The sequence below is a fragment of the Oreochromis niloticus genome, linkage group LG1, assembly GCF_001858045.2.
Source record: "Oreochromis niloticus isolate F11D_XX linkage group LG1, O_niloticus_UMD_NMBU, whole genome shotgun sequence".
Classification (NCBI taxonomy): Eukaryota; Metazoa; Chordata; class Actinopteri; order Cichliformes; family Cichlidae; genus Oreochromis; species Oreochromis niloticus.
This window is the reverse complement of record NC_031965.2, coordinates 9685867-9707843: the sequence shown is the minus strand read 5'-3', so window position 1 is coordinate 9707843 and position 21977 is coordinate 9685867. Positions and strand designations below refer to the sequence as shown.

Below are 21977 nucleotides of genomic sequence, written 5' to 3'. Positions count from 1 at the left end.
TTCCTTAGTCAAGGTCACAGCTAAAAATGAATGAGTAACAGGCTAACCTTCTCAAACTAAGCTCCATGTATCCCAAGAGTTTTCAATTAGCCTAACACCAGTATTATTTTAGCTCATGTAAAGCAAGTAACATCCACATGTTCATAGAAATTTTAAGCTGAAGTAGATCGTATTATTCCAGTTTAAGAAGGTGATAATAGTAATACGGTCTCTCTTGTCAGTTGTTAAAAGCTATTTCATATTTTGTGCACTCTGGGCTGACTGGATGAAAGAAAGAGATAAGAAGAGGATATCAAAAGGTGAAAAACCTAATAAAAACACACACTGGTGCACACAGTGCAGCGGTGTTTAGTAGTTTCAATGGTGGTGTGGGGAACAGGTGTGTAGAGGAGAGCTCTGTATAGCTCTCAAACACCAATGACTTTCACACAACGACTGCTAACGTCAAACTTCAAACTGGCAGTTTAATGATGGAAAATGACTGAGGCTGAATGCCTCTTCAAACAATGGAAGGAAATTCTATGCACTTCTTAACACATTAATTCAGCCAATCAAGTGGTTTCTTTACAGAAAAGGGGTTAGAGACACGTTACGCACACACTGCTCATTACACATTTGTTCCAGTAGGCTTCTGTGCGTATGTGTAATAAAACAGGTTACTGAGGTCACATCCTAATCTGCCAATATAGCAGTCGCATCATATACTGACAATATGACATGATCAGTGCTGAATGAGACCTCTGGCCTTTATATGACACTGAATGCTCACCCGCTGTTGATAGAGACATTTAGGGAATCTGCAAAAAAGAAGAAGCCATCACATACCCATCCATCTATTCTGCGGCTTATCCAATTCAGGGTCGTTGGGCGGCTGGAAGCTATCCCAGGCAAAAAACAAGGTACACCTTGGACAGGTCACAGAGCTAACTCAGAGAGACAGACAACCATTTGCATTCACACTGACACCTATGGCCAGTTTAGAGTTTAGGATCACCAACCTAACCCCACTCAGTGCATGTCGTGCATGTTTTTGGACTATGGAAAGAAGGCAGAGTCTCCAGAGAGAACCCACGTAAATATGGGGGAGAACATGCGAACTCCGGCCAGATGGTGGATTCAAACCCAGGAACTTCTTGTTGTGAGGCAACAGTGCTAACCTGCCCTAGCTTCCTACCCTCATCCCCAACTGGTCACAGATGACTGCCCCTCCCTGACCCTGGTTCTGCTGGAAGTTTTCTTATGTCAAAAGGGAATTTTTCCTTCCCAGTGTCACCAAGTGCATGCTCACAGGGGATTCTATGACTGCTGGGGTTTTCTTAGTATTATTTAGGGTATTTACCTTACAGTATAAAGTGCCTTGAAGCGACTGTTGAATTGAACCAAATAACTTGTCTAATGATGTAATATCGATATGAAAAGACCTTTGAATGATACGGGTTCCTTTTAATTTATATCGTGTGGTCACCCTTTTGTTTATGCATTTGTTCAGTCTCTGCTACTTAAAGTGCATTATTATGCAGAAGTGAAACTCCATTAACATGTAACCTTAAGGTGCGAGGTGTCCTGACGTGCTTTGTTAAGAAGTTCTGGCCCAGCTGGACACGCGCGCATAAATGAACAGTGGCAGTTTCATTAACGTCGTTATAAAGCCAACTCTACTTTTAATAGAAATGCGTGTCACTGTTTTGCATATGAAACGCACCTCGTGCGTTATTCTGTTTGCATTTTCTGCAGAGATTGTTTAATCCAAAACTCGTCGCGCGACTGCGATGGAGTTCGCCAGGTTCAGATTGTTTTAAGCAGTTCTGCATTACAGTAAATAGTCTGAACAGCTGGCGGCTCGCAGCGCACCGCCTGGCGACAGCTCTCCAAGCTGATAAGTGCCCTGAAAGTAGCAAGGGAGGGGGGGGTTTCCATTGAAGGCTGGGACTCGCCATATCCTCGACAAACCGGAGAGCTGTAAAGTTAAATTAAAGAAACCGCGCTGGTGATCTGGAGCATTAATAACTTAGTTTATGTTACAGTTTTATGTGCCTTGGTGCGATCGGGCGCGCAACAGAAGGTGAGCGCACATGGGCGAACATTTGTCCGTTTGAGTCAGTGACCGAAAAAAATAACTGTGAAAAAAAAGTTAAGCCGGCGACAGAAGACTAACGGGAGGCTATAATGTCTAATTCTTCCGACCCTCGTCAGGAGAACACACGGAGGGGTTCTGGTTTGGCACGTGGAAAAAGACCACCGGATCTGGAGCTGTCAGAAATTACTTTTAGTGAGCCCGAAACAGGGACACCTGTGGGCAACAACACGTTTTGTGAAAGGGACAAAATGCCAGAGGACGGGTGTACCCCCAACGATATACCTCCCGTTCACCTCCACCCTTATTTTTCTCATCCCCGGATGTCTGTGCGGATGTCGGTGTACAGCACCGGGGTTCGTCCAGTCCTCACCCGAACCTACATCCAAGGGCGCGTGTATAATTTTCTGGAAAGGCCGTCTGGCTGGAAATGCTTCGTGTATCACTTCACAGTGTGAGTGTTTTTATTTTCCTAATCACCCAGATCCACTGGGTATTCAAGGGCATAATTGCAACTCTAAGATCCTAATTAAACAGGGAGTTAATTGCTCATGTAGAGCCTTGGAAGTCCTCACTACAAAGAACTGTTAATCCTATGAATTTTATAAAGATGCTACATAGATATCGCAGCACAACCGGAGGTCCCTTTAGGAACATTATAAGGATGTTTTAGTCTTACCGTGGCAGATTAAAAAAATAGCATATAATTCATCACAGACGAGAATCTTGGACAAAACAAGCCTTCACAGGAGGAGTATATGAATATTATACAGATCTTTCATTTGGGAGACTATTTTCCTCAGCACCAGTGGGCATTTAATTTTGCAGAACAGTTTGAGTGCAGCAAAGAGGTGTTTTGTATTCAGCAAGCCTCTGACAAGAGAACTTTAAAAACCAATTCAGCCCGGCAGGAAATGTTTCAGTGTTTTCCCTTCCTGACAGCATGATCGGTATGAAGGACTACCTTTTATAAAAACATAAAAGTGGGGTTTATCAAGTGTGGCTCAGGTTATATGGGATAAAGTACCACTGTCATGAAAATTAGAATACTGATACTTTCAGAATCAGAATCAGAGAGACTTTATTTATCCCCAAGGGGCTAAATGGTCTTTCTTGTCAAATTAAATGTTGCTACTGAGGATAAATACTGTACACCACTGATATCATGCTATCTTTGTGTTTCTTTCTTTCTTTTTCTAAGTGTAACCCATGTCCAGTAAACTCACAGTCTGATATATCCAAGATGGAGAGTTCAGGCCCAGGTTTAGGAATGTGGGATATGATCTCTGAGCACAACCCCACCGTGTGCTGTCTGTCCCCACTTGCTGGCACTGATAGCAGGCAGCTAAACTTGGCAGCATGTGTGCTTTGGAGGAGGTAGTGGCCCTGTCTGGCAGTGCCACCCGGTGACCCTGTGGTGTCGGAGGTGATGCAGGGGAACTCGGCCTGTCAGAGCGGCTTAGTCTCAGTGACTCAAAAGGAGCATAAGCAAACACAGTGCAACTCAAACATGTTAAAACATTACAGAGAATGATTGGACACTGTAAAGTTAGTACTGTATGATTACAGAAAAAAATCTTGCAATGGTGTCTCAAGAAGGCAAAATCAAGGGGATTTGATGAGATTTACTTATATGTGCAGGTGATCATTTTGGAAAACTGGGTTACGAGGTTTCCTCTCTCCTGACATTTTTTTTTCAAACTGTCAAATTCTGCATTGTTGGGTTTTTTGTTGTTGTTTGGTTTTTTTGCAAGTAAATGCATGGCATCATAATACTCTGTGTATCACTGTGAGAGTCACACTGCACTTTGTATTCTGAAATTTCTACTAAATATAGTGATATGCAAGCAGAATAATCACTTTCACCTTTCTAACTGTGTCCCTGTTAGCAGTGTACATGGTCAAAGTTAAACAAAGGAGAAACTGCCACGATTGGGAGACAGAGGGTGTCTTTTTTTCAGGACATAAAGGCAATTCGATGGCACCCTTTAATGGCAAAAATGTTCTCGGTGCCGCACATACAGATTCAGCTTTTTGAAAACCTGGAGTACATCTGAAGATATTCAAAATGACTAGATTAGATTAGATCATTAGGTTTAATTTGGTGGTGTATTGTTGTGCATTTAAGACAGAGCTTTATTGCTACTATGAGAGCAGCAGGTGCTTGCTGTAAGTATAGTGTGTAACCATGCAGCAGGTTTTTAGTGTCAGCTTAGTACCTTGTTTTGCAAATGTTTGAGTGGGAGAAAGGCAGTTAGGAAGAAGTACCGCCTTATCACTGACCCAGAACTCAAACACCAGAGTGACCCAAAGCCTTATCAGAAGCGTATGTGTGTGTGCGTGCGTGCGCAGGTGAATGCATATGTAAGTCAGTTTAGTGATATAGCATGCTTTAAGGGTCTGAGGAATGTTTCATTATGTTTAAAAAGAAAAGGGCCCATGCATTTCCTTTGAAATGATCATAAAATACACTTAGCTATTGGAAAGAAAGCCTTGCTCCACATATTGCTTTTCTTGTAGCACCACATTTAAAACGAGTCTTGAGTGCCACAGTAAACTCAGCATTGTGTTATGAAGCCATTCCACCTGCTGGTGATGGATCAATCAACTGGGAAATGAAGAGAAAAATCAAATGAAAAGTGTTTGTTTTTTCAGACTAACAATTGGAGGATGTTCAGTCAAATACAACTTTAATAAGAAGATTTAATAAGAAGAGACATCAAGTCATTCTTTTCAATTAAGCAACTTTTTTTTCTTCCATTTTAGATGGAGCTAATAGCTAAGTTACCCAGTGAAGCACATACACAAGGCTACCCATCATCTAAGAGCTGGTATCTCTGAACTATTAACCCTAACCCCATATTGGCCAAAGTTTTGGCTGAGTTTTTTTTTATAGTTTTTCTTTTTCTTTTGATTGATTTATCTCTGTTTTGTTGTGGGGGGTTTCATAGTACGTGACGGTTAAATAAAAGAGCTAGTTACATGGTCAGCAGCATTACTACTCTTATCCTGTCCCCCACTTTGTCTCTACACTCGCTGCACAACAGACTGCAAGTGAATCTGTCCATCAATAATAGATAGGAGCAAAGCTTTGAGCTTTTGTTTAGAGTTCAGTGGTGCCTATGTAGCTTAGCCGATGTATTATTTTGTCCGTTGCTACACCAGGCCCACGGGTGCCAGACAGCAACACAGAGCCTGTATTATCTATAGGCCTGGAGGTCAAGGAAGTGAAATATGATGGTGCAGTTATAGTGGAGAGGGACTGACAAGTTAGATAGTCTCAGATGAATATAAAGTAAAGCAGAAGTGTATGCTCAGCATACCGAGTGTGTATGTTTACAGGGATTTCAAACGCTCTGAAATAACTTAAGCGGCGCTTCACTGACAAATTACAACCATTAGCATAACAGAGTGTATGGTTTGGAAAGTTTGATGTTCAGCTGTGTTTCTTTTGATCTCCTCTTTAACTGCCTCTGTCACATATTAGCATAAAGTTTTACAAATTACACTATGTTCTTACCGGTGAACATTTTGACTTTTTTTGTGTAATGTGGCTCGCTCTTCCTCGATGTATTTACTTCCATTTTCACAGGCAGCAGTCTGAAGATGTCGTTTTGAAGAGTCAGCTTGCTGTGCTGCATTATCTACTTGTTCGGTCCTTTCAGACAAGACAAGCTGCTTTAGCTGTGTTACGCACCAGCCCTGAGCAGGTTTCTCCTCAGTCTTTTATCTGTGTTGACGTGTGCGGGTGCACGTTCATGCCTGTGTGTGCGTGTGTGTGTCTCTGTTTAAGCTAAACACAGACACACACAGAGGGGGTTATTTCGATTCCTGGCCAGTCTTCAATGAACTGAAGCTGTAGCGTGTGGCGATAAGGGTCTTCGTGGTGCAAACACTGACTGGAAACTGTAACTCTCCATGCGTAAAGTTTCCATACAGGAATGTTTTCATGTTGGAACAAGACAATTAATATTTAGGGCTGCGGTGGCTGCATGACTGGAAAGGATGTTTCCAGTCATCCAGGAAGCACCAACATCTTTCAGTGATTTTTCAGTCACCAGGGGGTTTGGAGGTGATGGGATGAGTTCATGTAGCTTCAGGTTTCACTCGCCACTAAAGCTGCAGTGTCCCTGATATGAGTCTGGATTGTACTTAGTGCCAATTTTGGCACCTAAAATAGACAAGACTAATGAAATTGGGGATTTTTTTTTTTCCTTTTCTTTCGTTTTTTGTCGGTAGTTTTACTTTACATTTTTCAATCATCTAACCATTTTACAGCTCCAGCTGTCACCATATTTGTGTGCAGTTAAAATAGTTACAGCTGTCATTCTTATATTGCCAGGAGTATAGAAACAACTGAGGTGTTGTTTCTCTCACACACACGCACACACACATACACGGTGTCTATGTGTGCACTGCAGTGATACAACAGATGGACTCTCTGCAGTAAATTTAGTTAGCATTGTAATTTCCAAACTCTACAGCATTATAGCTGCTAAAGGTTCTCTCTGCCGAAGAGCACCAACTCATTTAGAAGAAGACTCACTTATTCATTCACTAAAATGCCAGATGTTGTCACCCAGGTCAGCGTTGGTAACATTATACAGTGATATTTCCTTAGTAAACAAGAGAAATTTCAATGGGGTCCTGCAATCAATCCTGGAACTTGGAGCTACGTGAAGGTTAATCAGCTGAAAGTAACGTCATCCACATAACCTGATAACGTTATGTCACGGGACTAGCTGCATGTTTGCAGGTTGTCTCGGTTTTGTTTTAATTTGTAGATTAGGTAGCTCATATGTCAATTTCATCCAAGTGGTAACTTCAAACAGCATTACTCTTAGCCCTCCTCCTCCAAAAGAAACACTTGCTACATTTGCAGTTTGCCTTAAATAAATAATTAAATTACACTTTTTCTTTTTATCTTTGAAAGATTTTTCTTTTAACTGTTTAGTTATGATTTTATACTTCTCAAAAAAAAGTACTTTTTTTAAAAAAAAAGTGTTTATTCATATTGTTGTTTTCCGTGTGAAAAACAGGTCATTATTCAGTATAATTCTGTTGCTGTTTGGTTAAGTAACATACACATATCCACTTGTAAATATGCCCAAAAGAAAAAAAATCACACATATTCTAATGTTCTTTAACATGTGTAGAATGTCGACATGTGCAAAGGCTTTTTGTGTTTTGGAGTTTTTTTGATCGGTGAGCCACTTAACACTGACCTATGAATCATTCAGGCATAACCTAACTCACTGAATCAAGCAGTTTTGAGTTTACACACACGTTAGCAGAAAGCCCATTTTAAAATGTATCTTTAGGCACTCTCTTACTTGCAGCCTGTCACAAAAGAACATATATTTCTTTCCTTGAATCTGAAATAAATAAATAAAATGCCAAGAATAGCACAGTTCGACAGGCATAAAATAGCATTTTTGTACCAACAGGGTGATTCCCAAAGAGCTATTAGCCAAAATCTTGGCACATCTCAGCATTGTGTACAGAGTGTCCTTCAAAAAATCAGAGGAAACTGGACAAGTGGAGGACAAAAGAAGAGGCAGGCCTCAAAGAAACTATCTGCAGCAGATGAACATTATAAGAAAGTCATGTACTTGGAAAAAAAGAAAAAAAAAATCCAGCAATGACCTGACACAGGACCTGAGAGATGTATCTGGCCCTTCGTTTGATCCAGCTACTGTTCACTGAAGCCTCATCAGAAATAGTCTCATTGGAAAAGTAGCTGTCAAGAAGCTATTCTTAAAGAAAGGAAACAGGGAGAAAAGGCCGAGGTACACAAAAACTGGACTGAAAATCAGTGGCAATAGGGCTTAAGAAGGGATGAACACTATCAGTCATGGATAGGCTTCCTCAGAGCCCAGAGCTAAACAATACTTGAAGCAGTGTTGGGTTGTCTTGAGAGAGAATGGAACAAAAGGCACCCAACGTCCAAAGAAGAGCTTTGAATGTCCTTCAAGGACAGAGGTATTCCTGAACACTAAGAAATTGCAAGAAAACTTGCTTAAGAGAGTTCCGGCTGTGTTTAAGATTAAAGGTAATCGTAACTCTATTGACTTTCAGACTTGTTAGAATTGTACAGACTCTGTTTTTCCCATGTATGTTTGCAGAGACACAGCAATACATTTGTGTCTGAGTTAGTCGTCAAAGTTTTCTTGTGTCTGACGGCAGGCAAACACACTGACATTGAAACAAGAATCCATTCAGAAGTTTTGCCCTTTATCACCAACATCCCATTCCCAAGGTAACGGAAATGAAAAGCTAATCATTTTAACCTTGGCCCTCCTGGCAACTTTTCGGCAAAGTATCACATGACAGTTTTGTTAAGCTGCCAAAGTGCGAGTAGACTGCTCGGTAACATGGCCGTGGCTTCACTGGTGACATCATAATGAAGTGAAAGAGGACAGTAAAATACTATCTTAACTGTGCTGTCATATGGGATCAGAGATATGACTAGAAACTGTATTTAACTCTGGTTCTCAGCAATGCACCCTGTGATTTTAAAGTAGATCATATGTGATGAGCAGCTGTTGAATTATTGGCTAAAGAATTGCAATGCTTAACACTAGCATTACTTGAGCTCTGTAAGCTGAGGTTACTGCAGTACTGCAATGATAAAAATTTAAAACACGAACCTCTGTCTTGTTGGACTAAAGCACATGTGAGAAGGTTATGGGCTTGAAAATGGTTTATCACTTATATTACAGTTAGTCCTGCTTTTCCACCTTCCTTTAATGCCGTCAAATTAAACAAAACCTTTCCCTTTGACTTTTATGAACAGCAAAGGGGAAAAAATCAATAAAATTGATGTTATGTTACAAGGTACTGTGTAGACTTTTTAAATAAGGTTTGCTCTTTTCTTTCAAATAACAAAAACATTGTTAGAATTTAATCTCAAGGTCACATGAGTAGTAGGTTTTTGGTGTAGTGTCACAGCAGTTTAAAGCTTTATATCAACAACATGTATTACTCAAGTAGTATGAGGAGTTTTAGACATCTCATTGTTTCTGCATTTGAAATGCTTGTGACCTTGAGAGGGATAAGGAGAATGTTAAAGAGCAATTTCATGTTTGTTGATACTGCTTGTGGGTTGTGTGCAAACCAGTGTTCTTATTATTTGACAAGTTTATCATGTGCTTTGCATTCATATGGTTGAGTTCAAAAGGTTCCTAGTATTTGCTCCAGAGGGCTGTCCTTGAATGTTTTCTCAGATTCAATCAAATACTTTTCATGGTAAAAATACAACATAATGCCATGCTGTCTGGAACCTTCTTTTTTTTGTAAGGTTGTTCAGAAGCTTAAACCCAAAGCAGACACCAAAGCTGACTGAATTTTTGCAGCTTAAATCAAAGTGTGAACTGCTGACATAAATATGAGGTGAGGTATTGAAAAATGGAGTGAGGATTTTGCAGTTACATGTCTTGACTGACAATTTATGCAAACCTTTGACTTAGGGAAAATAAATGATCCATTTGGCTAGTAGTATGCAACTGGATTTTATAAAAAGTAATGGTGCTATGTATGAACTGTATTGTAAAACTTAATAAAACCTCATTTTAATCAAGATTAACATATGTTCTCTTTCATTCTCTCCAGATTTCTGATAGTTTTGGCGTGTTTGATCCTCAGTGTTCTCTCTACCATTCAGCAGTACCAGGCCCTGGCGCACACAACACTCTTCTGGGTGGTGAGTGTTAAATTTTAGAAATAAGAAAAGTAACAACTGAGATTTTCCTGAAGAACATTGGTTTGTGCCTGGTTTGTTGTTATTTGGGGTTTTCTTGTATTTAGAGCTGTACATAGAGTGGACAACAAATTTTACAATAGCTTTAATATTTCTATTCATTTTTAACTTTAGAGTACTTCATATATACATATACATAAAAAAAAAACTTTATTGAAAAAAACTTTATTTAAAGTACAACTTAAATGTAACAAAAGTCAGTATTCAGTATATTTTCTCAGTTTTAGCCTGCTTTGTAAATGCCTGAACAAGTAAGAAACCAGATTGTCAGCCTTCAGTGGCAACAGTAGTTAGGAGATAAAAGCCATGCTACCAATAACTAGGTGGAGACCCTGGGTTTGCCCCAGGGCAGAGCCAGTTGGCTGTACCCAAAACACATCACCTAGGAGGCATCCTAATCAGATGCCTGAACCCTTGCAACTGCCATCAGCCACTGAGTGTAAAGTAGCACAAACATGAACTATTCGTTTTGCCAAAGAACAGTTGACATTAGCACCTTATGGAGGAGGCATCAGGAAGGTATCCCAGTCCGATGCCGGAACCGCCTCAACTGTTTAGACAAACAGTGGCTTTACTCTGAACTCCTCCAAAATGACCAAGCGTCTCACCCTATCTCCAAGCAATAGTCAAGACCGATTCTTGTATCTCAGATATTATTCTTTTGGTCACTGCTCACAGCTTATGCCCATAGGCAAGGATAGGAATGTTACCAAGTAGATGAGTTAAAGTATCTCTGTGTAGACTGTTCATTAACATTTTTAAATGTTCCTTGTCGTTATATAAAATTTTAGTGATACTGACAAGAAATTCTCATAATTACGTGATAATTTTTATATTGTGTCTGTTTATGTAAAAGCAGAAAAGGTCCTCTAGTAGCCATTGTGATTATGACAATAGAGACAGACTGAGTCAGATACTGCATTCTACAGGTGATTAGTTGTTTGCTGTTCTTTTCCCTTTTATCAGTTAATGTTTATTTCATCTAACCATGACCATTACATGACCTTAGCCTAGAGTGAGGCCTATAAATAATGCAGCATTCTCATGCTGTAATCTCCTCTGAAGTGCTGAAGGCTCAGTTACCACCTTTTAATACATAATCAAACCAACCAGGATACAGTGACTGAAGATGCCACGGGGAAGACAGACTCAATACTATGGATTCCAAAAAAAGATCTGTTTGCACATCATCATAAAGAAGGTGTTTGCTAGATGCTCAGTGACCCAGGGGGTACTAGTGGGACTACTCTCTAGCTCTAGAGGTACCAAAGTTTATGACACAAAAACAATCTGATTTTGTTCCTGATGGTCTGCTGTAAGCTTCAAATGGGCATACAAGGAATAAAAAAAGAGTCACTGTGGAACAGGAGGTCCTGCTGTACCTCATGTTGTGCTATAATAACCACACACATCCACAGGTACAGTCACGGCCACAATTCACATTTCATTTGACAACAGAAATGAGTCATGGGGAGAATGAGCAGGGGGCTACGAAACAAGTTTGCAATTATTTTATGAATATATTGTTTGCTGTATTGAATTCACTGACAGTTTCCAAGGTCCTCGTGTCAAATCTGCTGTGCCGTATGACCAGACAAACTACCAAATACAAGTCACGACAACACTTTCAAGCAATTATAGACAGTATCGGGATCTTCATGCTTGATGGTTGCAGTGATCCACGAAAGGTAGCAATGTGCAAGTACAAGATAAGGAAAAGAAGACAGTTCTAAAAAGATGTATGGATATGTTTTTTAAGGTTGTAGACTTACTTTTTAGGCTGTAAAGATATGCAGGGTGCGTTTGCCAAGAAATGCTGAATCTAAACTGGTTTTGTGTATTTTTAATTATCCTGATCAGCAGTCTGTGACCCACTTGTTTCTGAAAGATGGGAGAAGTGTGACCGAGGTTTAAAAGAATCCAAATCAAAAGCAAGATTCACCTCTTTTTCTCACAGCCTGTCCTCCCTTTAGAGTCTCCTCATCCGATCTTTTATATGACTTCTATCATCTACTCGGCACCTTTGTTTTGTCTCTTTGTGTTGGCCAACGTAACACAAACAAGCCCAATTGGGATACAGAAGGCAGCTGTATCCCAATTTAGGATTTGCTTCTGTTCTTTGCTAAGCAGCTATTTAAAACAATTTTAAAAAATGATGACGGTGCGATTAATAGTGACCGAGTTACGATGTGTATTTTGATTTTGCCTGTGGGATGTGATACGTGGATAAAGCACTGTCTAAATGTCAGAGTAAACAGAGATGTTTCATTTCGACCACAGTTTGTTGTTTTGAAACCCCAAATCTCAAATGTCAGTGTGTGCTGTTTAAAAAAAATCTATTTCATTTATTGATGGCCCTGACCACTGCATTACAAAAAAAAAAAAACAATTTAGGGACAGTTTTGCTCATACTATATAAGTGACTTTTCTACAAACAATTTCAGTGTGTCCCGCTGGCCTAAGAGGGCAAAAGCGCCTCCTCTAAAATCAATAGTAAATGAGATAAACTTAACCCCGAGACACCAGCTGCTGAGCACAGAGGAGCTGTCTGGGTGATGAGTGAGTCACTCAAGCTTGGATAAAAGAAAACCCAAAGAAAGGATAAAAAGGATTTTGAGGAGGACTGGAGCGTGCCACATGTGACAAGTTCACCTTGGCCTGAGGATAATGGGATAAAATAGTCATGGTGGTTCATGAGCCGGCACATCTCAAATCCTACAGGTTTATTTTCTGCTTCATATACAGGGCTGCTGTGCGTTCTTCTGTTTAAAAGTCAGACTTGTAATTAAAAAAAGAAACTAAAACAAAAGAGAACATCTGAAAGTCTTTTATTAAAAAATACTACTGTATCATCAAATATACATACATTTTATTGCAACCTGTTTTTCTGCCTTAGGTTCACCCTCTGGAGATATTTAATCTTCTTATTCTTCTCTTCTACACAGATAATGAATAATTAATATTTGCTGCTAAAATCTCAAACATTCATCTCTTCCATCCTGCATCCCTGAGGGACTGTTTTGTACTTTGTGCTTTCTAGTTTAGAGATTTGCTCTGACCCTGCTACTCTTTCATTCTTTCCTCCCCCACCGCTGAAGCCTCTCCTTTGTCTTGTTTCTTTCTTCCTGTATGCTCAAGGTTAACAGAAACCACTCTGTTCTTTAGTTGGAGATGGAGCTTTGGCTGGCACTGTGTAGTAGTGTTTTTGGCCAGATGCTTGGCGGTTTGCCCAAAGGATTCACATTCTCAAAAGAATTTGTTTATTTCTTGTTGGATCCAAAGCACCGTGACCTATTTAAAGTATAGCTGCATTGTTTTTGAGTGTGTCAAAGTGCAAAGGAATTCAGGCAATCTAAGCTGGGTGACCTGGAATTTCACTAATGGAGACCAGTAAGTCATCCTTCAGTGTAGATTACTATACTGGAATGGAGCATTAAATAGATGGGGGGGGGGAGATACCAAAGGGTGGGATATAGTGAGAGTCTAACATAGGGGAACGATGCAGGAATGAGAATCACTGATTTGTCTGGGTCAAAAAAAAAAAAAATCTTGCATTGAGGACTTCAGGGAAGGACCCTCAGCATGGAGACAATGATTTCAGGAGGTGTCTTCGATTTGTTGTCACCCCCCCTTGTGGTTCTCATAATAAGAGAAAAAGGATGGAAGAAGCAGAGTTGGGTGGGTTTGTAGGGGTGAGGGATTTGAGAGCAGTGAGATCTAGCGTAGCAGTGGGGTTAGGCACGAGAAGCTGGATGAGAATGAGGATTGATCTTTGCCTCCTTTTTTTTGCTTGCTTGTTTTTTTTTTTTTTTTCATTTTGCCTTCTGTAAATAGCTTCCTTGTCAAAATGTGCTGCATTGTTTTCTTCTAAATAAAAAAAAAAGAGAGCTGTTCGATTTCTGACCAAAGCACGCATCCTTAAGGTCTTATAAACAAAAAAACAATAAGTTCCTAATCTTAACTAATAATTGTTTGCAAATGTATTTTTTTTCTTTAAATTACGAAAACCACAGTGCCTTAGTCATCTTAGCTCACGTTTTATCTTCTCTGTGACTCACGGCACGTTGTCACCTGTCAGTGAAATAGAGTAAAACCACTGTCAGTATTCTGTGTATCTATCAGCTGTCTATAACACTGTCATCATGTGCAGACACAAGACACATAAACACTAAAAAAAATTGCTCTACAGTACCCGAGGTAAAGAAAACTTTTAACTCAAGCTCCACGATTCACACCAGAGCTTTTGAAGTAGAAATCCTTGCTGAAAAATTAAATACTGTAACATTTTAGATATTAGCTTCCAGGAACACACTTTAGCATATTAATAATCCAATTTTCATTTTACAAGGTTTAAATTTTTAGCTCAAATAATGAAAACAGCTCCAAAAGCTCAGAGATTTCGCCCTTAAAACATAATTTGCTCATCAAAAAAAAAATAAGAAATGAAAAAAAAAAAACTAAGGAAAGGTTAGTGATTTACTGTCAGACAGCTTCTATCCCAAACTGAGACATGTGGAGTTTATTGTTGTGATTTAATTAATTTCCCAATATTGGTGTAATTATTACATTCTTATCTGGTTAGATTACTTTAGCAATGACGACTATAACCTGTGGCTCTCAAGCTTTTTGTGGCCCCCTTTAAATGCTGAAAAATGTTCATGCCTCATTTTTCTCTGTACCAAAATAATTGTCTTTCAGCATAGTGTTACTTAATATTTAGTCCTAACAAGCCCCATCAGTGCCGTCCGCCTCATAGTCTGAGAACCACTGGGTTACACAAGCAATGTAGCTTTTAATGATAAGCGTATCTTAAATATGTTGATAGGCTGCTTTTAGGCTTTGCTAGCTTTAGACCAGGTTAGTTCCTACAATAGATGGTAAAAAGGTACCACTGTTATACAGCCCACTGCTTTTTGCACCACCATTTTGAAGCCTTTAAGTTTGCAACTTCCGTTATAGCATCTTGATTTTTTAAAACTGGGTGGAACCACATTTGACAAGGAAATGTGGCTAAGAGTAGCACTGGCTGCTAATTTGGTTAGCAAGGTGCATTGACAGGCTAATACCCAAAGATCTTAAAGAAATTTGGACTTACCTATCACATAAAGGTACTAGGACACTAAACAAGCATAACTTTAAGCCTTAATACATTTTAAATGGGTTATTAAACTATAACTGCTTTGCTATTATCATAAAGAGGGAACTTAGCTTAAGAGAACAAAATAGTAAACATTTTTCTGCCACAATGTGTCGAGAGGCGCAGGTCTGACTGTGGGTTAAGACTTCTAACTGACAAGTCCTTAGCCAGTGAGCCAGTGTCATACCATAGCTAATCACCATTTTAAAACATAGTATGACTGAGAGTTACAAAACAGACTGAACTTGTTATTCTGTATCACCCATAATCAGTGACTGAGAACATCAGCTCAACAGGAAAGTGTATACAGCGGTTCGGTCAGAAAGCTGTTTTCAGTTAGTGTTCAGATACAGTATAGCTTTAAGACACTTTCACATTGGCTATTTTTCTGGCTCTGAAACTATGTCAATGCTTGGATTTAATTATTTGGGGCAAGCTGCAAATTATATTCAAGAAACTTTCACATTGGCTAATTAGTCAGCCTAACCTAAGAAACTGTCGCTGGGCTACCAGCTGCCATGAGTTTTCTCTCCTCTCCACAGTCATTGTAGACAACTAAGCTAGGCTAACAAGCTGCTGGCTGTAGCTTCACTGTACAGAAAGATGAGTGGAACTTGGGATAAAGTCAAGTATCTTTTCTAGAATGTATAAGATTTTGTTTTATTAAAAGAAAAATATAAAAATGGACAGTTTGCCTTCCTCTTTAAAACCACCTTAATCCTTGGGTAACATTTGTGTGTGAGCAGCTAATGTAGCTTTAAGCTGCCACAATCAGCAGTAAGGGGTGGGCTACAGAGGTCTTATAACCTACTTTTTTCTCACTGTACACCTCCAGATTTTCATCAAATCCCAGCTGATGCTGACTCAAGTACTCAAGTCACTCTGAAAAATATCAGATCTTATACGACTCTCTCCAGAGATAGAAAGACTTTATGTAACATTGCTCACGTATATATTCTTCAAGATTTATTAATTTAGATGTGTAAAATAATCAAAATTCAGTTTCAAAACTAGCTAAATAGAGATAAAGATTATTGAACTACCTGTCAGAAAGCACATATACCTTATTTTATCAGGTACATTAAATTCTTTTAACAGCTGACTCAAATCAATGGTGTGATACAAATTAGAAGTAGCAAATGGAGTATGCACGGAATGAAAATGAATCCTTGACAAATTGGAAGTGTTATCAGGTTATTAATTATCTTGGTAATTAATAATATTTTATCCATATTATTGTGGTTAAAGTAACGCAAACTTTGTTTTAGTCGGAGCAGCTGTTCAGCCGTTTTTGGACCGAACATCCTGCAGCAGCATCTGATGTTTGTCTTTTTTTTTTATCTGCCTCTCTCCCTCTCCCTCATTTGTCTGACAGGAGATTGTCCTTGTGGTGTTCTTCGGTGTGGAATATTTTGTCCGCCTTTGGTCAGCAGGCTGCCGCAGTAAATATGTTGGCATCTGGGGCCGACTACGCTTTGCCAGGAAGCCAATATCTGTTATAGGTAGGAACACAATCCTTGTGCACACAGACACACACACATATCTTTACACATGCATGCCGACAGACGTATCACTCCCCACCCACGCACAAAATTTAAACAATATCTGTAATATACCCTGAGCTTTATCCCAAAATGAGATATTTAAGACAAATTCAGCATGAAATTAAAACTGTCACTGCAATATTTCTTCCACCTTCAGCTTGTTATTCTTAAATTCGATGCCTCCAGGTGTTTTTTTTAATATGTTGCAATGAAAATTAGTATTAATAATGTTTGTAACCCTTCTTAGCTAAATTGATTAATAGAATCATTCTGAAATGAAAACTGATGATAATTTCCTAAAATAACACTTTCTGTACTTTCTTCTTTCACCCCCACCCTCCCAGCCCACCCCCATATGGAGACCACCACTTCTTAATTTCTTGTTGTATTAACCACCATAATCATGAATGTAAAAATATTCATATTATATACGTTATTGGTTATGGCATACGTAGGCTTAAGACCCCTCATTCTCTATTAATGCAGATCTGATTGTAGTTGTTGCTTCGATAATTGTGCTGTCAGTGGGCTCCAAAGGCCAGGTCTTTGCAACCTCTGCTGTAAGGTAAGCGACTGTGTGCAGTATGTACAAGTAGAAACTTTGTAAGAAGATGCTTTCTGTACCTCTGGCCTCGATAGCATAACTATGTACCCTGCACAAAGCCAGATCCATAATGAATGGTTTCATGAGTTTGGGGTGAAAGTTTGTAGCCATGACTGTAAGAACGTACTACACCTCTGGGATTAATCTCTGAACTACAAGCCAGGCCTACTGCTCACTGCTCTGCAAGGGAGAAAATTATACGAGTTTGCTCTAACATTTGTAAACGTCGAAAGTCTTTACATAGGAATGGAGACCATTTATGATATATGTGATAAAGATGCACACATGCTTTAGGTATAATATTTCTAGCCTTATTGTGTCTGCATGAATATTAACATTCAATTGCTGTGCAGAATAATATCTGCATATAAACACTTTCTCTTTTCCTTTTCCCTTTTTTTTAATCGACCAGAGGGATTCGCTTTCTGCAAATCCTGCGTATGCTCCACGTTGACCGACAGGGAGGAACGTGGCGTCTCCTGGGCTCAGTTGTCTTCATCCATCGGCAGGTACACAATCACTCCTTTAAAGGCTTCAAATTAGATTTTACGTCCAAAACTATTACCACCACCAGAGCTTCGGAGCATTATTAGTTAGCTGCCAGCTTTCTGTCAGGGGATTATGCCAAGGATAGTCTGTCCTCTTCATGTTTTATTTTTCCTTTTTATGCGGTATAAAGAGAAGGTCCTCACATGGGAATACCTCATACAGTTAAATGAGTATTCAGCCGAGAACCACAACAAAAGCGCCACTGCGTAATAGCTTGGGTTTTTGCGTTATAGGCTCATCTGCTGGAGAGGGCCATGTCTTTCTCTAGGGTATCATTCAGCTGAGACACAGAGGTGGACGTGATTAGCCCCAGTGGTCACAGTAGTTGTCCTTAATGTCAGTATAAAAAGAGAGAGTGATGAGCAGGGGATCAAGGATGTTACTCATCCGGTACCACCTACCATGCTTACTTGTATTGGCCTTGGCTGATTTTGCTTGCAGCTGAAGCTGGTTATCATCAGCCACTGACCTCTGCTATGAATGTCAGCACAGGGACACATTGGGGCATTTTCAAATCTGATTTCTGACTGGCTGTAGAAAGCACTTTAGCTTGAAGGTACAAAAAAAAAAAAAATGGTAAAGTTTGGAATGTACTTGTTATTGAAGGAGAGTGCAGTATCTCTCATAGCTGATATGCCTCAGGGATGAGTTCTTGTTAATCTGCTAAGTTCTGTTTCCTTAGAAACCTCCTTTGTGTTGCATGCTGTGCTCCTAATTAACTGATTGTTTTCAAAGGTCATATTCACCTTCTCATGGTTAGTTCAGCTAAATTACTATTGAATAAAAACAAATATACACACAAATATACAATCTGCAGTGAAAACTTCAACCCAAGAGTCTTGTGCTGTGTCTGACTCATTTTGAGGAAGTATATAAAATTTCCTACAAAACAAGAAAAGGTTGAGATAATGAACATAGTTTATGCAGTCCATCTACAGTTATTTAGGGGGACTGAGACAATGGGATAGTTTTTTTTCCTCTGTACACCACCATAGTTGATTTCAAATGTATGCAATAAAGATGTGATTGTTTTTGGTTTATTTCAAGGGTTTAACAAAAGTATTGCATTAGCCTTTTTAGCAATTAAAGTCAAGTATACAGAATTATGTATATGTCTAAACTGGTCCTAACAGACAAGCAGTTTCAGGGTCAAGTCAGGATATTTTCCTGATTATACTATGGCAAATTATGCAGATGAAAGATCTGGACTTGATTTCAAGTGATGAAATCAGCTGTCCACTGCAACATTCAGAGATCCAAGGATGCAAAGTGGTGCATTCTTAAAAAGAATGAATGCATTGGGCAGCTCAGCAATGACAAAGTGCCAGGACGACAACAGAAGACGACTAAAGTAGACGATCGCAGTATTCTTTCCACCTTCACAGCATCTGGCCAAAATGCATTCATTACTGCAAATTTTTATATCAAAAGTTTCTGACAAAGTGCAAACGACTGGTTGCAATCCAAAAAAGGAAAGTCAGATTAGACTTTTTCATAAAACATCTAAAGGAGATTGACCAGTTCTGGGGAAAAAATAAATCCTTGGACAGATGAAACTAAGATTAACTGGTATCAGAAAGATGGGAAGAGAAACAAATTGAGAAAGAAGTGAACAGCTCAGAAGCTTATTACAAATCTGAAAGATATCACATCATCTGTCAAACATGGTGAAGGTAATATTGCACGGGCATGTGTGGCTGTCAGTGGAACCAAGTCACTAGTGTTTATCAATGATGTGACTGGTGAAAGAAGCGCTCGCAAGTGTTCTCTACTCAGCTAAATCCTGCAAATAGAAAACAACCCAAAGAAAGCTGCAAAACTTTCTCAAGACAAAGGAATTCAACTGACAGGTCAGTCACCTGATCGCAACCGAACACAGCATGCTTTTCACTTACTGAAGGCAAAACTGAAAGCAGAGAGATCCACAAACAAATAGGAACTGAAGACTGCTGCAGTAAAGGCCCGACAGGGCATCTCAAGGGAGGAAACAGCATTTAGTGATGTTCATGGGTTTTAGACTTCAGGCCGTCATTCATGGCAAAGGATTTTCATCCGTGTGTTGAAAACAATCATTAGATTTAAAATTACTCATGTTTGTTTGACCAATTAGTTTTGAGCCCTGAAAATAGAAAACTGTGTATAAATATGACAGTAATTTTTAAACACTGAACTAAAGCTGAAAGACTACAAATAAATCTCATCTTGATTGTTTGATTTAAAGTCCAGTGTGACGGTGTTCTGAGAGAAATCTACATAAAATTGTGTCACTGTATATATATAAACCGTAAACTATAAACTGTGTCTTCTTTTGTCTTTCTTAATCCCTTTAATCATCTTGTAACTCCCCCACCCCCTAAATTTGCATAGAATACACCTACAGCATGCAAAACCACGTTAAACTTATTTCAGGTTTTCTCTATTTTCCAAACCCTGCTAGCTGAGAGTGACAAGGCTTCACTGATGTAGACCATTTAAGGGTTTCACTGTCCAATTCCACTCACACACTGGCTGAGCTGTTCCTAAATGGACTCTGAAAGGAGAGGATGAGTGTGAGACTGACTCTGGGAGAGGCCTGGCTAAATTCAGTCCTGATTGCAGGCATCAGAAGTCATCATGTGTGACATAGAGGGAGCTGTTCCATGAGAACCACACTCATCACATCCGTGCTTTATTTTTGTTTCACCTTGCACTGCAGTCACTGTGGGTATAGTTCTCATATGTTCTGCTAAGGCTCTACACAACTCCAACAGCCGGAAGGGAAATACATTGTGTACTCTCACAACAGCCAGTGCAGTAGGGGTCAAGTTGCCATCAACCAGCTGGTCTCTGGTGTATTGTATATATGTTCCTTTGTGAGTTTCTTGGTGTTATACAGAGCAGGAATGTTTTGCTCCACTAGACTCTCGCATAAACGCATGAAAGTGCAGCCCCCTCTGTGTTAACAGCTGGAGTTTTTAAAGTCAATGGAGTTTCATTCACTCCAATCAGTATCCAATCCTTGTGTTATAACGGCATTTACATACACACACAGTAGCATTCTAGTGCCTGTGGCTCTAAACACAATTTGCACAGTTGCTCCTGGCTGATACTGGCAGATGGGAGGCACACATCTCGTGAATGTGTTTGCCAGGTCACAGCAGCAGCAACACATCTACTAAACCTCAGGTAGCAGCTCAAGGAAAATGTGCCTGAATGCGTTAAAAGCTGTTATTTCCAAGAATCAAGTTGCTAGCAGTACGGATGACTTGAAGGCGTTATACAGGCTCTGTCAGGTGTTTACTGGCAAAGATCTGATGCCCAGAAACATTCCCAAAAACAATGTGTGATGAAATGAGGAAATACAGGTGCAAATGTGGACTACCGGGAGATCGTAAGCACCGTTTGTTTAGAGCAATGTAAGGCTAGGATGGAACAATTCCACAGTCATCTGCTGCTGCTTCTCTGTGTGGCAGTCTCAGAGTGACAGTTTTGGGCCGAGACACGAATAAAATTTTCACTTATCAGGAATTCATCCCAATTTGATGCAGGCAGCGCTCTGGCACTTTGAGTAGTTAAACCCAGTTTAAAATCACGTAGTAGGTGAGTGCACTTAGAGAGCTTTTTCACAAAGCAGTAGTCTAATTACACTCAGACAGGATGAGAGCCAAACCCAAGTAGACCTCCTGAGCAAATTGTAGACAGCTGCTTATTGAATCTGCAACACGATGCTTTATATATATGATAAATACACTGGAAGAGATCAGACGTCTGGGTTTCAAAGTAATTTATGATGATTTACCGCACATCTGAATTCAATCAACACCCCTGCAGTGATTACTGATTATTACTGAACTTACTTTCACTTTAAACTCATTAGCACTTATGGCCCCTTTAAAACTCGAGACATTTTAGTCTTTGCTCAGGCCAAGAATACCATAGCATTTTAATGGCTTTTCACTTGATTAAAAAAAAAACACTTGAAAAAGAAAAAATATTCTGAATAAAGTTGCACAGTTTTGGTTGAGATAGAGCGTCATAATCAAATTTCAGATGGCAGTTTTCAAATAAGATCCCATCCAATTGATGTTCGATTGAAAGAACTGGTGCTGAAAATTAGCGGCAAAATGACAGGTTGCATGATTAAGAACACAGCTTTGCATTCACCTTTGGTTATTGAATGACACAAGCCAGCACAGGCAGCAAAATGCTCCGATGGAAAAATGTAATCATCATATTTACCCAGCACTCTTACATGAATATTCACATCCATATGTCACGTTATTAGCAAACACAGCCACATCCGGCTACAGGCAGCTGACTGGTAAGCTAAC

General features: G+C 39.5%; 1 protein-coding gene across 2 annotated transcripts in view; it reads left to right on the top strand.

The window, feature by feature from the left end:
* The first annotated feature begins 1867 nt into the window (after positions 1–1867).
* kcnq1.1 (potassium voltage-gated channel, KQT-like subfamily, member 1.1) overlaps positions 1868–21977 on the top strand; it is a 40540-nt gene continuing 20430 nt past the window's right edge. Inside the window, exons 1-5 of one of the 2 annotated variants that reach the window (XM_019351090.2) lie at positions 1868–2528; positions 9686–9776; positions 16346–16472; positions 17001–17079; positions 17531–17627. In XM_019351090.2, coding sequence (XP_019206635.1) covers positions 2167–2528; positions 9686–9776; positions 16346–16472; positions 17001–17079; positions 17531–17627 — 756 coding nt within the window. In that variant the 5' untranslated portion in view covers positions 1868–2166. The remainder of the gene's footprint in view (positions 2529–9685; positions 9777–16345; positions 16473–17000; positions 17080–17530; positions 17628–21977) is intronic. The other variant, XM_005455725.4, reaches the window with a different exon arrangement.